Below are 19343 nucleotides of genomic sequence, written 5' to 3'. Positions count from 1 at the left end.
AAAGGTACCGCTTGTAACAGCAGTGCGAGAAGATCAAATCAGAGATGGGTTTTATGGCTTTTTATAAAAAAAAAAAGTTTTCAATGAAAACTGGCTTTCAAGACGCCGGCGCTGCATCTGGAGCCTGACCATGAAAGCATTGTGCTAGTCAGGGAACCTAATGACTCTATTTTCAGTGCAGCTGGTCAGAAGCCAGACTTTCTGTGCCCCCCAAAATTGGGGAGTTTGAAAAAAAATTGTCCCAAATCTGAACCAAAAGTCTCAATTTCATTTTTTTTTTCCTTCACAAAATGAAATAAAAAAACAGTTCAGGTTAGTCAAAATGTTTAGTTTTGATCCATTTGAAATGTTTGGTTTGACTCCTCTCTAATACACATTTCAAAACAAAGAATTATTTTGAAACAACAAAATCAATGTTTTTTGTTCAGAAAATTTTCCGATGGAAAAGTGTGTTGATGAAAATTTTCGGAGCAGCTGTAATTTGCATTGCCCAAGCTGAATGACATGCAAAAAGGGAATGAACAACCGAAAGAGTTGAAACTACATCAAGGTTATGCACCTCTTTAAGGACTTGATCCCTAACTGCTGAAAATTGTCAGAACTCCACGGACTTAAACTGAGCTACAACAGTTTACATGCTGGTGTCAGCCTCCATGGCCCGCTTGTTACATTTTCAAACAAGCATCTTTGTGCTTTCTCCCACACTGCCCCTCATGCTCGGGGGGAGCTCCCCATAAACGTCCACAAAACCACCTTGGTACCGCCTTCCAGTCCTTCCTTGAAACTCTCCTTTGCCATGATGCCTACAGCTTCACACAGGCTAGGCCGGGACAGTCTCGGTTCTGTTTCCGCACAGGGCCTAGCACAGTGAGGAACTGATCTGCGACCAGGGCCCCTAGGCTCTGCCATAGTACAAATCATTACTAACAATGCTCTGTGGAGAACAGCAAAGAAGGGAATGCATGGGAAATTAACAAATAGGTGATGGCTTTGAGGAAAACACACAGAGAGAAGAGTCAGATACTCAGTAGAAAGCCTCTATTAGAAAGTGAAGTTCACCCTTAGCTACTCCAGTGTCTAAGGGCCATATTCACAAAGGGATTTTGGTACCTAATTGCCTCTTTAGGTGCCTATGTGCCCCACTTAGGCCCCTAAGTTTCTGCTGGTTGGCATGTGCCAAACTGCCTAAGCAGTAACACTGCCGCACAGTTGCGAGCTGCTCGCAGCCCTGGCTCCAGGCAAGGGCCCAGCAGCCCATAGCACAAGGCTATGTGATTCAGACTTTTGTATTGGTGACCCCTTTCACCCAGCAAGCCTCTCGGTGTGACCCCCCTTATACATTAAAAACACCTTTTAATATATTTAACACCATTATAAATGCTGGAGGCAAACCGGGGCTTGGGGTGGGGGCTGACAGATCACGACCCCCCATGTAATAACCTCAGGACCCCCTGAGAGGTCCCGACCCCCAGTTTGAGAACTCCTGCCATAGCAGGATTCTCAAATGAGGTTTTTCCCTGCCCATCTCACCTGCCGGGTCTGATCCTGTAGACGTGTTCAGAGCACACCTAGGGCCTGGTACCTGTCAGGTCAGAGGGGGAAGGGATGAGTGCATTGGGGCTTTCATCTGGGATATGGGAGACTCAAGTGTGACCCTAGGTCCCCCTGCACTCACACCCTGCACACTACTGCAATAATATTTGAACAGCAGACGCCTTGTGAGGTATCATATGGAAGCCAATAACAGGCTGGTCATTAATATCATTGTCAAATGCAGGTGTCTGACATACCGGGGCACAATCCAGACCGGGGCGGTGCGGGGGGGGGGGGGGGGGGGGAGGGGAGGCTGCGTCACATCTGCCCTGCAACCTTGACTGCCTTACAATGCCTTGCTGTGGTAGCTTCCACCTGGGCAACTCACAAACAGCCATTAGCATGCAAGTCAGGCACTGAGTGTCTGTGTGTAACTGCATCCTGCCAGCTACACCCTGGCTCTCACCAGCCTTGGTTATTCTACAGGGTGACTCAACACCCACCCAGTCTCGGATCTTCCCCCAGAAATGTATGTCCTGGACTGCCCAGCCCTCTTCTGGACAATACCAACATATTAAGTCTGTTATTCCTTTAAGGGAATAATATGCCATTTTATTATTTTAAATGGAGTTACCCAGACACTTCAATTTAAACGTACTGGATTAGACAAAACAGTAAAACAAGTTTATTAACTACAGTGAGATAGATTTTAAGTGAGTACAAGTAATAAGACATAAAAGTCAGAAATGGTTAAAATAAAAATATCCAGTATCTACTTAAACTATCTTAGTTGCAAAGCAAAACTTTCTCACCACATGGTCCAGCAGATTACTACCAAACTCTGAAGTCAGGCCCACCCCCTGAGGCCAATGGCTGTTTCCTTTTGCCTTCTCAGGAGTAGAGAATGAGGTGGGCAGGGAGAGGGAGACAGAGGGGTGCCTTGGGGTATTTGTACCTCCTTTTGATAGTTTCAGTCACCCTCTTGAAAAACATTTCCAGCTGAGACCCAGGAGACAAAGAGTCTGTGGGGAAGGATGTTCCCTGCTGGGTTTTTTCACCTATTTGAGCTTCCTTTGTTTTCCTTCCCTGCTTGATGACTCTGTTTCCTACGTAAATGCAAATTAAGGCAGCCACGCATTCCTTCCTTTGTGTAGGACAGATCTGACATCTGCCTGGGCAGGGCTGTGGGGTTTGGAACATGTGTGAATAACAACATACAGGGGAATCTTAATGTTGCCACACACATTTTACCAGGGCAATACTGACCAGCAAATTATGGGTTTTCAAATTATATCTTACAAGGCATACCTTGTACAAAGATTATTACAGTAGAGTGTGAATACAGGGGTGTATTCTGTCACAGTGTGTTAACGGTATATGTGAAGTTATGAATTCCCTCTGTATGATGCTACTAGTCCATGTTTGAGACCAGACAGCCTAGCCTAGGTAAAGCTGATAAACAGGCCTGTCCTAGAGAAAGGAAACTGGGTTTACCTCAATTTGCATATTACCAGTAAACAAAGCCATCGAGCTAAACTGGCAGGGGTTATCGTGAGGCTGAGAGAGAGAATTAACGTTGCACCCCAGAGAGACACAGGAAACTGAAACCCTAGGAGGCCTTCCTGCCTTGTAAGACAAAGACTTTGGGAACGTAAAGAACAGAGAGAGGCTCCATCTTGACCCTTCACCTTAGGCGAGAAAGGAACCAAGCAATTTGATCTCTGTGATGGGTCCAGGCCAGGCCAGGCAGGAAAGGCTAGAAAGGAGCCTGGGGGTTGAGAGAAACCATCTTGAACCAAGCCTGTATCTTGCTAGATTAAGTTTTAGACTTTCAGATGCGCGTTTTCACTTTAATTTGCTTAAACCATTTTTACATTTAGACCCTAGTGGCCTGGGTGAACCCCACAGCGTCACCCCAGGTTCGAGCAGCTGCTTGAGCCCCCATCCGGGTGGGTGCCCTGGCCACCCAGCCGTCAGCGCGCCTAGGTGGGCGCTCTCTCGGGTTTGTCACCAGAAAGGTCTTGGCTTCAGGCACAAGACGGTAGGTTGCCAGAGTGACTGACCTGTCTTAGACTCTCAGCATTTTGTCTGCCCCAGCAGATGTCGCTGTTGCAGAAGAGATGGCCCAGGGATGCCCGAGCCCGACTACGAGCAGAAAAAGAGAACTCGAGGGGACAGAGCGGCTGGGCCACATGTACCCCGTGGGACGGATTGAAATGCATTTCAGAAAGCAGGGGGAGACCTGTACCACAATCACGGGGCCGTTTTTGTCACAGCTCCTATTACGGAAGGGCAGCAAGACCAAAGGAACCCAGAAGCCCTCTATTCAAATGCAAATAAATCTTTGCCTATCTTTTAATATGCTGCTCTTGTGACAACTGTAAGGTGTCAGGGTAACCACTTCCTGTGCTGAATGAAGCTGGGTAGCAATCTGGCTTACTGGAAATGGGAGAGTTAAAAGTTACCACTTCAGATTGAAAAACAACACAAGCTCAGTGTTCAGCCAATCAGCGGCTGGCCTCAAACACCCGGAGCAGAACTCATTCATTCCTTGGGGAGCAGGTGGCCACAGTGTTACCTTCCTTCACATGCTCAGCTCAAGTATTTTATTGCTGACTTGCACGAGAAGCCCCAGCACTTGACTAATTTTATGAATCAGTAAGGAGGGAGATTATAAAAGAGTAAGCAAGCAAAACAAAAGATGTGGTTTGCCCTTGGGGAGGTTGCTGTTTGACTGGGCTCAGGCAACGTGAGTCACGTTGACAATACAGTAATGTCATGAAGCAGTTCAAGAATTTCGATGGCCAACCGATGCCAATTTGTTCTTCGGAATTAAACAGCTGTGTTCACATTCCAGCCAACTTTTCACTAAAACTCTCGACTGTGACCTTAGAAAGGAGACAAAGAAGAGAGGACATGATAAAAGTCTATAAAATGCTGACTGGACTGGAGAAAGGTGGGCAGCTCTGATCTCCCTGTCTCATAGCACAAGAAGAAGGGGACAGGCAAGGCAGCTGAGAGGTGAATAAATTCAACACCAATAAAAGGGAATACTTTTTTCACATAACACATAATTCATTTGTGGAACTCACTGCCACAGGATGTTGTTGAGGCCAAGAATTGAGCAAGATACAAAAAGGGAATGGACATTTCTATGGAAAATGATAATATCCATAGTTAGACTAGATAATGATAAAAAAAGAGTATTGGGAGGGAGATAAAACCTGCAGTTGTAGGGTTAAAGCCATTTTCTAACTATTAGAGAACAGGATGAGACGTAATGTAGAGGGCAGATTATCCCACATCTGCTGCTGCAGGATTCTTCCACCTTTCTCTGAAACATCAGCTACTGGCTACTGTCAGAGACAGGACTTTGGACCAGATGAACCTCGAGTCTGATCCAGTCTGGCAGTTCCTGTGATTGGAAGGGGAAGAACATGAGAGATTATTGGGATTTTAGTATGTCATCTTTGGAAGTCTGTCTCGAGGCTTTGGGGGAACCTGCCAGGAATAAAGAAATTGGCTTTCTGCCCTTTCCTGCTTGCTTAGGACAGAAGGCAGGCCAGAATGCTGTTTTACAAGAGGTTGTGGTTTGGGAGGAAGAGAGCAAGGGCTCTTTTTTGCCTTGGAGAGCTCGGGCATGTCTCTGAAGGCGAGTTGGCAGCTTTTCCAACTCTCAGTGAAGGGGGTGAAGTATCAGAGGGGTAGCCGTGTTAGTCTGGATCTGTAAAAGCAGCAAAGAGTCCTGTGGCACTTTATAGACTAACAGACGTATTGGAGCATGAGCTTTCGTGGGTGAATATCCACTTCGTCGTATTCACCCACGAAAGCTCATGCTCCAATACGTCTGTTAGTCTATAAGGTGCCACAGGACTCTGCTGCTTCTAGTGAAGGGGGGTTACTGAGTCCTTCGCGAAGAACGTCCCTCCCAGGCGTGGCACCAAAAAGGTGTCGACCAACTATGAACAAAAGCAACATTTTAACCAACATGAATAAAAGTCATTCGTCATCCCAGGAAAATGGGCTGGTGATGTCATAACTTTGCTAGTTCTCCAGCTCTCCACAGAGCCTTTGGGGCCAGACGTGGCATGAATTTCTAATGTAAAAAGTGGAGAGAAAACCTGAGGGGAGGCTTGCAAAAGGTCTGTGAAAGCTACTAACAAAGAGAGGAAGGGTGGGCCCATGGCTAGGCCCCCAGTCTAGGACTCAGGAGAGCCAGGTTTCAGTTCCCTGCTCCGCCACCGACTTTCCATGTCACCTTGGACAAATCACTTAGGACCTCATCCACAAGGGGACTAAGCCGCTGACACTCACAACCACTGCTGCCTGCGTTCCTTCCAAAACCCACAGCCCCCGCCCCACAGCTGAGGAGCTGCTCAGTGCCTCCCGAAGCAGGACTTTCAAACCAGGAGTCGCCCCGAGAATCGTCCAGAGGGACCCAAACCGGTCTCCACAGAGTGTGCCTCAGACCTGACCAATCAAGTAGAACAAGGAGGCTGGGTGGAAAAGATGGGACCAAGCCATGCACGGACAGTTGCCATGACGACACCCCCCCCCCCCCAACAATAAATTCAGTGGCAGCAAACCAGACACGGGCTACTCAGTGCCATCAGCCAGCACAGACTGCCTTTAACCTCCACTCTCGGCTCCCCAGCTGCGATGGAATCGGTGCCCGTGGAAAACTGATGCAGCAAAAGCAAGGACCTTCCTGCAGACATTGCTCAGCCATGTGGAAGAACAACCCCCCCCCCACACACACACACACACACACGCACAAACGCTCCCTGTGACTCACTGGATTATCTGCTGCTCTGCAAGAGACATCAGGGCTCAGTTCCTCATTTCTCTGTGGCAGCTGGAAGCTGCTCTGAATACGGAGCCCCGACCCCCGTGAGCTCCATGCAGCCTGCCCCCTGCAGGGACCGTCCCGTCAGCTGTGCGTGGAGCTGGCAGGAGCGGTGGGGCGCGCGGAGTCTTGCTGGGAGCTCAGGGAAGCGATCCCAGGCCAGCACCCCGGGATGGAAGGGCAGGGTAATGCGAGGAGAGGGGCAGCCACATACACAGAGGCGGGGTGAGAGTGGAGCGAGGAGCTGGGCAGTCACACCTCGAGTGACCTTGGAGGCCAGGCCGGGCCATGGCCACAGGGTTGATGGAGTAACCAGAGACAAGGGGAGGGGAAGAGAACGCTGAGGGATAAGGAAAGGTGGGAAAGCCCCTGGGGATGAGAGGAACCCCCTGCAAGACGAGGCAGGGAGCACAAGCCAGCTCCTAGAGGAGGCACCTGACAGACTTCCAAGGCAAAAGGGAAAGAGAGAGCAGGGCCCTGAGCTGCCCCCTGCCTGCCCCATGTCCCACCTCAGTGTGCACTGAAACCTTCTTCCGCCCTCTCCCTTCCCCAGGGCTGTCTGCATCCACTGCAAGGGGGGTGCTCGGAGCTGTACGCTGCTGGACAATGCTGGGCCAACATCAGCTCCCTAGGAAAGACAGGGATCAGGGTGCACTGGCCTGGTTTGCCTGAGGCCTGCCCCTCTGGCTGACAGCTGGACATGCCATGTTGGCCCTCCACTCACCCGTGGCCTGGGGGTTTATTGATTTCTAAGCCATGTGCAAGCAGAGCATCCCAGCAGTACAAGGGGAACTGCCCCACGACTCCACACTGGAGCTGTGCCCGGATCCCTGCGGACAGAGAATGCATTGCCTGAACCTTCCAGCTAGTCCACACACAGGGACAAAACCTTCCCCGGGCGGGGGCTCGTTTTAAAAAGGGAGTTGCTGAGCGCCATCCCTGATCCAAAATGCGCTAGGGGAGGGGTTCCACTGAAGAAACCCTATATATATTGGAAAGAAATCTAAATGATGCACCCCCCAGGGAACAAGGAAGAAAGTCACCATCACAGTGATATGAAAGTAACCAGATTACGATGTGTATGGTTTTATAAAGAAGTGATTCAGGCCAGCAGGGCAGCTTCTCTGAGCAAACATCTGTAAAAGTGCTCACACATGACGCACAGCTGCAATGCGCAGGTTTTACACAGCATACATCATCTAGTTGGGCACGGATCCCGGACTCCAAAGCAACGCATGACCCTGCCAGGGAGACAACGAACTGGGAAATACCATCGCAAGAGAAAGCTGCCACCAGCTGTTAAAGCAGCCAGCCTGTAGTTTCTGAAAGCTCCTGCGTGGAGGCTGGTCAGCGCTAGTAAATCACACCTTACCAGAGCCTGAGAGGGTGCAGGCAGGGAGTAGCAGCCTCGAAGGGCCTGATTCCCGGAGCAGAGCTGGCCGTCCCGAGTGGCATGACACCCCCGCTGGGGAACTCGCTCCACGTGGGGAGGAGAACGCCAGGCTGGTATTTGTAACGGGCGCCAGAGACGTCAGAACTGAAACTCCCCTCGTTCTCTGCCGAGATCATTGGCTCTGATCGAGGTAGCGGCTGCTTTCAAATTCTGTGAAATCTCAAAAAGGAAACAGGAAGCCTCTCTCATTTCTGACTTCAAGCAATAGTCTCTGAACCACACACAGCGGCTTCCTCTTGCCACAAAGGCAGTGGGGGTGTGGGGGTGTGGAACAGCAGCCTGGCTGCTCCCCTTCCCAGCCCAGGAGCTGCGGGCATGGCCAGAGGGCTGCACTTCCTAGGGTGTGTCCCCTCAGCGAGGCTGGAATGGGAGCTGGGAATCAGCACAGCAAAAGGGGACCAAGCCAGAGCAGCCCATTGGAGCCCTAAGCAGGAATATTTGGGAGTCCCCTTACCTGTCACCCACTCCTGAAAAATATGAATGGTGTTATTTCCACCAACCTGAAACCCATACGGAGACACTTGTTAAACGGCCCACATTAAATGAAAGACACGGTGTTGGGGGGGGGGAATACTAAAATTGGGGCGCCACGCAACTTAGTCTGGTTATACCTAGAACCACCTCTGGCCAGAGCTTCTCCCCTGCTGGGACGTTGTGACAAGCAGGGTCCAGACACCCAGGGGGAGAACAAGGGGCCTGAACCCCAAAGAATAAGCCATTGACTCAACTTATTCTAGACAATGGTTTTGTGTATAAAATATGTCAAGTAAGGTCTTTGGAAAGCTAGTAGTGCTGTGACCTTGATGGTTGCTATGAGCTATGTGGGCAGACAGTGGCTAGGAATCCAGGGGGGGTATAAAACTCTGCTCAGAATCTGGGCTGCAACATTCAGCTCCACTGACACTGAGGTAGTCAGCCAGGCGCTGGGGGGCTACTTCCCCAGCCAGACAAGACTAACCCCCAGCACCTAACATCGCACAGCCCAGGACAAGACCAGAGATGGGCCAATCAAGTTAATGGGAAAACATTGGAACAACCTGAAACTGAAAAGAAAACCCCAGACTTGGAAAACTGAGAGAGGAGGGGAATTTATCCCCCAGTCCTCCATGAATCATCCTAGTCTGACAGAAAGCAAAACCCCTGCAAACTCTGTTACAAGGAAGGGGGTTTGAACTAAGCGAAGGTTATCCCGAAGCAGAGGGCCAGCATCGAGGCAGAGAGCTGTGCGAGGAACGCTGGATCCGCTTATGACAGGGGGCGTGCCGGGAAACTGAGCAAAGGCAATAGGTAACTTGTATTAGAAAAGGGACTTTTATCTACTGCGGAAGTGTGAAACCTGCAGTTGCGTTTTTATGTTTATTTTCTGTGGGTCGGCGTGTGTTTGCTTTCCCTATTTGCACTTCCCAATCAGGGGCTTATCTATTAAATCAACCTCTTGTTTATTTTTACCCCATGCAGGTCACTGGTGCGCAAACAGCATGGAGCAGGCATGCCAAAGTGAGCTGATAATGGGGGCAGGTTCCACTCCTTCAGCGGTGACTTTCCCACTCTGGTTCGTCAAAGTGTCTGGTAGTTAAGACCTCGGGGGCCACCCTGCCAGGAGTAACGAGGCTGAGACCTTTATGCTTGGGGGCCAGCTCCTGCTTTTCAGGCTCTGAGCCACAGCAAAAGGGCATGAAGGCCCCCAGCATCACAGGACCCCTCCCTGGTCTGGGTGAGCCCCACAGCATCACAGCCGGGTCGCTTTCAAGCGGAGAGCGCAGCCTCAGGGGTTGCTCATCACATGGCACTGTGGCGTCAGCATGAACGGAAGGAGCGTCTAACCCTGTCCCCCCTGTGCCGCTGTCACCTCGTGTCTCTCAGGGCGGTAACATCTGGTTTCTATTTTGAGTGAGCTGCAGGGAAGAGCACAGCCGCCCCACACCCAGGCTGCTTGCCCTGCCCAGCCCCTTCCCCACAGCCAAGCATGTTTCTACCCCACCTAGGAGCAGCTGCCGGCCTGCACCCCGATCAGCCTTGCTGCTAGACACCCAATGAGCCCAGCTGCACTGCCCGGGAGCTGCCCGAGTAGCTGTAAGGCCTGTGGGTTTAGCAGCTCTGGTTATAGGCCTGGCACCTGAAGCAGATCACTAGCTGTTCAACGCGTATCCTGCCCACAGCGGGGCTTGTCCTGCTCCTGCCTGCTCCGTTCTGTGGTGTTGCTCTGGGTGTCCCTAAACCTCTAACTTCCAGATGGATCACTGGATAATTGCCCTGTTCTGTTCCTTCCCTCTGGGGCACCTGGCACTGGCCACTGTCGGAAGACAGGATACAGGGCTAGATGAACCATTGGTCTGACCCAGCATGGATGCTCTTATGACTCTGAGGGCCACCTGAATTACTTTGGGCTACTGGCCCAGTTCCAGTATTGGCTCGTGCTAGACTATAGGGCGCTCTGAAGGGGTCCTGAAGAGAGAGGGCAGAGGGAGGGGGCTGCAGAAACACCTCTGGCCCCAGGGGGTGCCTGGGGAATGGTGACCTCACTACAGTCAGTGACGATGCAATGCAACAAAACACAGGTGTTCCAGCTACCAGTCACTTGTCACACGTCTGATTGCTGGTGTCACACACAGGCAGGAACGAAGGGGGTCTGGTATAGCTGGGCGCTGTTGGCTGCTTCCAAACGTAGGTGAGTTAGCCACCGGCTCTGCATACTTCCATGTGGCTGCCATGTTGTGTCATGGCCGGGCCGGCCTAGAACAGCTAATCTGGCTCCTGGGCCTGCCCCAGGAATGCCTGACTCTCTGATGCACCCACCGTTCTGCCCGTGCCTGCTGCTGGGTCCTTATGTGCTTGGCTATCCTGTCTGTAACCAGGGCTCCAGCCATTAGACAGCACTCCCCTCCCTGAGCCCAGAACAGAACCCAGGAGTCCTGCTCTAGCCCCACCCCGCACAGTCAGACGGGACTAGAACCCAGAAATCCCAATTCCCCAAATTCTACTGCTATCGATCCAGGCTTTGAACTGCTGACCAGCCAAGTGTGGTAGCTCCCGGGGAAGGGAGCCGAGGTCCAGCTCCTAAAGGCCTGTGTTCAAATCCTGCAGCGAGGCTAGGGGGTCACAATGGCTCCACGAGAAGGAGTTTCTATTCTGATAGCTTAGTTACAGCTACCTTCGTTTACAGCCAACCGTTGGACCTCTTTGAAATGGTCCCAAACGAGTCGGGTTGGCCTGAAAACTGATAGGGCAGGGAGCCCAATAGCAGTTCAGTAAGGTTGCCCATAGGAGTCCGACCCACATCCCTCATTTAACAGAGCTACAGCTACTAAAACCATCTTTTTTGTCAACACAGCCTTCTTCACAAATTGACATTTTTCACTTAAAAAAAAAAAATCTGCTTTGGAAAGTTTCTGTGAAATATTCCATCCTTCCCCCTCGCCTTTATTTTTTTCCTCATTTTACCTCCTCCCTCCACCTGAATCTTTGTTTTACACTTGTCAGCAGCTGCTGCCACGGCAAAACACCTGCCTCCAGCCTATTACAGTGTGTGGAAAAGAAACAGGCTAAAATTTGGAAGCTGTTGGACAGTCACTTGCCTTTCCTTCATCGCTTGCTGCGATAATGGAGCGTTTCTTCAGCTCTCCCCAAAGCACTGACAGCGTCTCATTGCGGGCATCGTGTTTGCTCTACCTGTGAGGGGAACGCCACTGTTCACGCAGCAAGCAGAGATACTCCAGTAAAAGATGCCGGATGAACTCCCTCCACCTGCAGGCACCCAACTAACCCCACGTCCAGCGAGCAGGACGGCTGTCCCAGTTCAGGGGGCGACAGGCCCTTGAAGGGGTCAGGGCCCAGTCTGCCCTGATTGCCTTCTGCAGGTGCATCTGGGGACAACTGACCACCCCAGGTAGCTGCTTCATGGTTAATTAGCGAAGGAGCCACCTGGACCTAATGAAAAGGTTACCTGAGCTCTGGTAGGCCAGGCACTCCTGAGGAGAGGCATTCTGGGAGAGCTCAGCAAAGCCGGTGCTCTTAGAGACAGGAGGAGATCCCTAAGGCGAGAGCAGCGGAAAGCCTCAGCAAAGGGCTCTCCCAAGCAGTGGCCGGAAGGAAGCCCAACCCGCCAGGACCTATGCACTACCCTAGGGAAAGGCTGCAGGTCAGAGATCTCCACAGAGCCCTGACTGGATAGATCTAGCTAGGGAGAGTCAAGAGAGCCGGCTCTGAGGCAGAGACCTCAGCCACGAGAATCCTGCTGGCAAAGGGCCTGGGCCGAAGGGCCAGCAGCGGATTTTGGCGGGAACAGAGCTGGGTGACAGAGTCAGTCTTAGGTTAAGGGGCTAGGGTGGAGGTTGGCTTATGCTCTATTTGGGCCTATGTTAATAAATGAGATCCTCTGAAAGGGGGCGCTCTTTAGGATGTGAACACCTGCGTGGACGGGTTCATACCCTGGGCAGGGCTGCCGGGCAGGGGTGGGAGCAGTTGGCCCTGAGCCCCGGTGAGGGGAAAGCAGCCACGCCTGACCGACGGGCACGGGCCAGGACAGCCGCCGCCACTCCCCAGGACCAGCCCGACAGAAGATGGGGGGCCCCGGGTCCATGTGAACGCTCGTTCTGTGGCCCCTCCCTGCGGCTGCTCCCATCGTGACTTCTCTGAGGCCAGCGTGGAGACGAGCCCTTCGACAGGCCGCACGGGCTGCGCTGTCTGCTCCTGCTGCCCAGGACTTCAACCCCCCAGTCCCACAGGGAGTGGGGGGCGCCCCCCATCATGCTCGAGGTGGCGGTGTGAAGAGACACCGCCGACGTCCAAACCCAGAGAAGCTGCTGCGTGTCACGCACCACTCAAACACCACCTTACCCTCTGCGCCCACAGGGCTGCCGGCACTAGGGTGACCGGATCACCATACTAAAATATCGGGACACATTGGGGTGCCATCAGCCCTGCCCACAGCCCACCCCCGCTCCTCCCAGGCTCCGCCCCCACTCTGCTCCAGGCCCCCCCACCGCGCCATTCCCCAGCCTGCCGCTGGCGTGCTGCGTCCCTCCTCAGTCCCCCACCCACTGCTCGCCTCCTCACCTGCCCGCCCACCACTCACCCCTACGGCGCCAACTTCCCCTCTGCCAGGTGGGTGCTCGTCCACCCCCTGCCTCTTTCCACCCTGCACTGCCCTGACCCCACCCCCATTCCACCCCCTTCCCCACCTCTTCTCTGCCTCCTCCCCCGAGTACCCGCTCCTCCCCTCTCCCTCCCAGAAAGCACTAAGCACCGCCAAACAGCTGTTAGGTGTTGGGAAGCGCTGGAGGGGGGGGGAGGAGTGGGGACGCAGCGCACTGGGGGGGGAGGGGGAGAAGGAGGCAAGGAGCGGGGAGCTTGGCTGCAATTTTTCCCCATGGGTGCTTCAGCCCCAGAGCACCCACGGGGTCAGCACCTCCCTCCTTACCCGAATATCAGAACAAATGGCGTCCCGATCGTACATTGATCAGGACGCGGGACAAAGGGTTAAATATCGGGACATCTGGTCACCCTAGCCGGCACCTCACTGAATTCTTTGGGGAGCGGAGAATATTTGTTTAAGCTGCAGGAAGGCCCCTAATTCATCGCTTGCCTCCTTGGAGAGGCAGATCCGTGCGATTTCTGCCAACCAGCAGCATGCGCTCCCTGGACTGGTGCTGCAGGCTGTGGTGAGGGGCTCTAGGGACTGTCTGAACAGGAGCGCTGCTTCAGGGCTGTGCCGGACCCAGGAAATGGCCGTCTTTGTACAGGACGGATTAAACTCTGATCTTCCCAGGCCCTACTGCCCTCCCTGCAGGGGCAGAGTTACTTATGTGTTGGGCTGTGTTGAAAGCAGCGCCCCAACTTCAGGCCTGGCTTTCATTCCTCGTGGGGTGTGTTCTCTTGTCACGGCCCTCCCACGGGATCCGTGGAGAGAGAGCGCCTTTCCGAGCATTGGCGCCTGGGGTCGCGCAGTGCCTGCGGCCTGCTCCAGCCCAGCGATATTTTCTGGAAGGGCCCCTTCCTCTGCTACACAGCATATGAGCGACGCTGGCTGGCCGGAGCCCTGCCACGGCCGGCTCTACTCTCTCTGGCTGCGATAGCGAGTCTGCCAACGATATTAGATGTTGCTCTGAGTCTCGGGGAGCTCATCCCAGGTATCGCCCCTGCCCATGGTGCTCCAGAAACAGCCCCACTGCCAAGACCTGTGCATACGCAGGCTATCGAAGCCACCATCTCAGCAGAGGAAAGCGCCTGGTCACTGCTGGCCATTAGTATATGTTATCCCAGGCATCACCCTGGACCCATCCCCAGCCCGCCTCCTGGAGACGTTGCCCTTACGAGCTTCCAACTGCTATGTATATGCCTCACCTCAACCCATGCCCTCATCTCCCCACTCCTCTCCTGGTGCTGGGCAGCGTTATCCCTTTGGACAGAGGGGGACCAGAGGCCCAGAGACATGAACTGACTTGTCCAAGGTCACACAGGGAGTGCGTGGAACAGCCGGGAACAAACCCTGGCTGGGTGGATTGATTTCAATCATGATTTAAGTCACCAAGTGGAAAGCCTCAACTGAAATCATCAATTTAGTCCCCTGTTCCATTTGCACAGCAGTTCTTTTCTAAAGCAAGGTGCATTCGCATTGGTGGACAGCACCATAAAAACATGTTGACTTACAACTAAAGAGAGCCTTTATGGCTTTTTGCTACCTACAAAGATACACTAACTATATACACGTAAGTAATTATACAGCTTAATATTTTCATATTAATTGTATATTTTAGTATGTTAAAATGGTGAATGAAATACTACTTTTTACTAGATAATTTACTTTTTACTACTTTTACTAGATAATTAACTTTTTGCTCATGGTGTGTGTCACGCGGCACTAGGATGGCAAATGGAATTCAAACAACATATAAAATAGATTTTTAGTGAACAAAACAAGCCCATAATATAGCACATGACCTAGTGTGCCATATTGACAAAGTTAGATATTTTTCCCAATTCTTTCTTTAAATATAATAAAACAGTCTAACTCAAAGTTTTTGATAAGCACGGATTTTTATTTAAATGTTTCGAGAAAGAATGTTCAGGACTTAACATATTTTGGATTAAATTCAGATTTCATTTTAAACAGGTTTGTTTTTAAAAAGTAAAAATAGAAAATATTTTCTTTTTCCAGAAAAATCTGACAACTTTTCTCCACTCTGAAGCCTGGTCTCCAGCTGGCGCTTGACCCCCCCCAGGCCATCCTCTTTTCTGGCAGTGATGAGGGGTTCTCGATAGTCCTCAGAGAGGTGACCCCCCCCCCGCCCCAGCCTTGTCCTCCCACTTCCTAGCCCGTTTTTGACATGGTCCCTTGGAAGCTGCCATCTCCTCCAAGATCCAGGGCTGCCCCGTTACCCCTCCTAAAGCCATAACCCCTCTGCTCAGTTGTTGGTCACCAGCCAGCAGCGCCCAGGGTGTGCTCCCCCACCCCTCCAACATTCCAGGCTCCATGTAGTGAGCCCCCTTCTGGGAGAACTGAAGTACAGAGATGTGAGCCTGCCACTACTGTTGGCCCAAATGCTCTAGTTTAGGGGACTTAATCTTGCATAACCAGCCTGCAGCAAATCCACTGACTAGCTCTCTGGTCTCAAAGGTTCTAGGCCATTGCTCTTACCACAGCACTAACATCTTTCTGCCTGCCGCTTTTCCTCGTTTGCTGCACAGAAATTCCATCATGTGCAAACCATTTCCTGGGCCAGCACCTCTCTGTGTCAGAGGTGGGGGTGCAGGAATCGCAGACTGTCCAAATAGCATAGCGAGGTACATAGAGTCAGCCTCATCTGAGAGGCAGCATAGCCCAGCAAGCAGGTTCTGCTTAGCACCAGCTGAAAAAAGAAATTAAGATAATCCCATTTAAAAAAGGAAATTCAAAGTTGTCTTTGTTCTGCTGGGCTCGAAATGGTCCCATTTTTTTTTAAAAAAAAAATGTGTTTTAGAAAAAAAGATTAGAATTTCGAAAATGGCTGAAGAAAAGAAAGCAACAGGCAGTATATGAATGTGATGGCGTAAGACTCATCTTTATAGTTTCCATCCAGATGTCCAAGAGAGAAAGCAGAGGTCGAGGCCTATTGCTCCTGTATGCCCTCCCTGTAAAAAGCCCTTTGCTATCTCATTAAAGACAATTTTAAAAGTGCCAAAGGCTCAGGGTACTGGGTGGCGAGGACATGAGGTGACCAATTGCTTCCAGATGGGTTATTTTCATGACTCGCCACAAGGCTTTTTTGTAAACAAACTTTATTTAGAAAAGTAAATGATTAATTCGTTGTATGTAGGTACTCTTCACTGTAACAACAACACATACAAAGCTCCCTGTCACAGTCAAAACATCTACAGGCAAGTGGAAGAGATACTTGGGACATTGCCTGTGAAATTACAACGTTCAGTTCCCTTCATCCGCGTGTCTTTCAGATAACTTAAAACAACACTATTGGCATTGGCTTTTGGTCACTGTGTAAGATTTGTGTTCTGGGTCTCCATCTTGGCACAGTCACAGCACCATTGACTGTGGATTTCCAAGTAGTAGAGGTGCAAGTCGCAGCAACGCACGAACTGGCATTTTCAGCTGCCTGAATTTCAAAAGCAGTTCCGAAAAGCTCATGTTCCCTAGTGAGACAAAAGCAGGAGAATGATTCTGTATCTGGAGAATGCTTGCATACGGAAACAGTTACCAGTGTTGGGAGTAGAATATCACTGCTGCTCAGTGCAGTAAGGATGCGTGTCTTTGGTGGTGTAGCCGTCTACTCAATGTCCAAACACACCCCCCCAAAATGGATAGTCTACGAACAGTAAACTGGCGATTTTTAGTTTAAGTTTGCCTTAACAATCAGGAAAGGAATCCGTGTATATGTTGGTGAAGGAGACTTAAGACTCCACCAGCAACACAGAAATCAGACAGAAAACCGGGTATCCAATCGCCTATGGAGGGAAACAGCCAAACTGACGACACACAAAGGAAATGAACTAAAACATCCTACTCAGCTGTAGGTACAAAATTCAGGGAGATGTGGGAATGGGATTTTTCTTTCAATTGATGGTGTCCCCACCCAAATGCTCCTTTAGGCCTGACCTTGCACATCAAGCTTTGTTACTCTCTCACTCTCCTGTCTCTATTCTTTTGAGTGTCTTTTAAAAAAAAAAGACAACAAAAAAACAACTCTCTCTCCAGCTTTTCCAAATGCCCTCCCACACCGAAAGTGTTGGCTGATCCTTACTTGTACCGCGCCGCCCACCCAACAGCCCAGCTACCTCCCCCAGTGGAGGGGTTGGGGTTTTATTTTCTATTTTGCCATCAAGGTTGGAGTAAGGAAAACAAGCTTGGTAACTCCTGACAGCCTAGCAATTCTGTATGCTTCTCATAATGTTTATACTCAAACGCCAGGCCCGACCTGGCAACTCTGTATGTGGAGAAAGAAGAAATGAAGTGATATGTATGTGCAAAGTAGCCTGAATGATGTTCACTGAACAAGCCAATTATAAAAGCCTCTCCTAGAGAAGTGAGCCGAGGGAGGCAACCCCCAAGATGTGAGCAACAACTCTGAAGAAAAAAAAACAAAAAACAGAACGCCCCAAGGGAGAACAGGAAGGCTAGAAGGGCACCCTGCAAACACCTACAGATTTCCAGCTCTTCTGAGACTCTTTCCTGGTAAGTGGTGTTTTTCTTACAGCCCCAGCTCCCCAAATGCTGTTGTTACAGGCAGGGCTGGCGCAACCCATTAGGAGACCTAGGCAGTCGCCTAGGGCGCTAACATTTGGGGGGCGGTGACCGGATCTTCGACCACCCCGGTCGTCGTTGGTATTTCGGGGGCGGGACCTTCCGCCGCCTCTGTCAGGGGCGGCATTTCGGGGGCGGGACCTTCCGCCGCCTAGGGCGGCAAAAAAGCTGGCGGCGCTCCTGGTTACAGGGGAGTCTCGGCTTTCCTTTAAAAGCAGTCAGGTTCTGGACCCCGTGGTTGGGGAGAAAAGCTGAAAAACGTGACCCGAGAGACTCAAATCCCAGAAAGCAGAAGAGCCAACACTGATTGTTTTTTAAAATCTCACGAGGTGGAGGGGAGGGCCTGATTTCTGAGCAGCTGGGTTTAGAACAGAGCATCTAGGAAAGCAGATGTTGAAAAGCGAAGTCAGGAAGTGACATGGGATGTCAGGCTATCAGGAGAATGGATTAGTGCTAAGCAGACGGCCCTCTCTCAGGTCCCCTCCATCTGTCAGGACACTGGGAGCTCCCAATGCACGGACCTATCCCAGACAGGGAGGACACAGAGAAAGGTGGTGTCTCCAGAGGCCTGCCCATGTGACCTGTGAGGGTAAGAAGGGTCTGAAGGGCTGCCCAGGCACCTACCCTGAAAATGTACAAGGGAGAGGCACTTTCCCCTCTTGTGCCCATAGTGCAGTCTGCTCTGGTGGAATGGCCAGGCCTTCGGGAAGAGGAGCCGTGCCTTTAGCTAATAAGCTTTCAGCAATAAATTCCCTTACTCCTCTGCCAACAGAGGTGGTCACATCCTTCTTGGGTCCCTAAAGCGCCACGGAGCTCTCCTCCCATCAAAGTGTGGAGGCCTTCCCAGAATTGGGTCAGCAGGAAGCAATGCCTAGATCAGGCTCGTGAGGACAGGACTGCTCTCAGCATCAGCTTGTCATGGGGGGAGGGGGGAGGGGGTATTCAATAGAGGCCACGGAATTAAATTTCCCTACCTGCCTGACCAAACAGGTTGCCACTAGGAAAATAGGCAGGAGAGCAGGTCCTCTCTCCAGAACCATCTAGGTGCTCAAAGGAAAGTTGAACAACGATGTTCAGGACAAAGCTAGAGTAACAAAGGGGAGCAGAGGACTGCAGTCTGTCTGATCTTGTCCACTGCCTTTGGAAACGTCAATACCTCCAGGTGCAAGGTACCATGAATCCTGCTGCCCTTTGGTGCACTGAAGGTCCCTGGTTGAGTGCTAAGGGAACAAGGCCTCATATCCTTATCCAAATCAACCTGGAGAAAAGCCAGGATGTCTACTGAAGAGCAGTGGCTAAGGCTGATGTCTTTAATCCCCCATCATGTCCCTACAGCGAAGGGTCCTGCTCACCACATAAAAGGTCCAAGAAAAGTCACATGAAAAGAAAATACTTGCACAGCTGTAAAAAACATTATCAACATTATAGCAACAACTTAACACATGAGGTAAACATGAAAGGTCATCCAACTTATAGTAATAGTACGCCCAATCCAACCCAGCACAGATATAACCTTACCTTCTAAGCCACCTGCTGACAGCTGCCCTGGGGTTGGGACTGAGTGGTAAACGAGGAAGCAGGCCAGCATACTTAACTGAGATTCTTCAGTAGGCTGCCCACTTAGGTAGGAGTGCAGAGAGACGTCCCCTCCGGCTGTAACATACAAGGGAGCCTGATGAGATTCAGGGACTGTTTTCTCATTTGTTGAGAGAACAGAACACAGAAAGGCATTGGAGTGGGACATTGCTCCCTGCCACATGGGTTTGTTGGAGGGATCT

At 51.2% G+C, this 19343-nt stretch overlaps 1 protein-coding gene across 3 annotated transcripts in view; it reads right to left on the bottom strand.

Annotated features, from left to right (window-relative positions):
* Positions 1 to 15776: 15776 nt before the first annotated feature.
* Positions 15777 to 19343, bottom strand: part of ANAPC1 (anaphase promoting complex subunit 1) — a 75539-nt gene continuing 71972 nt past the window's right edge. For all 3 annotated transcript variants that reach the window (XM_065589896.1, XM_065589897.1, XM_065589898.1), the window contains exons 47-48: positions 19084 to 19218; positions 15777 to 16457 (exon numbers count right to left, since the gene is read on the bottom strand). In XM_065589896.1, the coding sequence (XP_065445968.1) occupies positions 16342 to 16457; positions 19084 to 19218 (251 nt within the window). In that variant the 3' untranslated portion in view covers positions 15777 to 16341. The remainder of the gene's footprint in view (positions 16458 to 19083; positions 19219 to 19343) is intronic.

The sequence above is a fragment of the Chrysemys picta genome, chromosome 3, assembly GCF_011386835.1.
Source record: "Chrysemys picta bellii isolate R12L10 chromosome 3, ASM1138683v2, whole genome shotgun sequence".
NCBI classification, from domain to species: Eukaryota; Metazoa; Chordata; order Testudines; family Emydidae; genus Chrysemys; species Chrysemys picta.
This window is presented reverse-complemented; position numbering and strand designations above follow the sequence as displayed.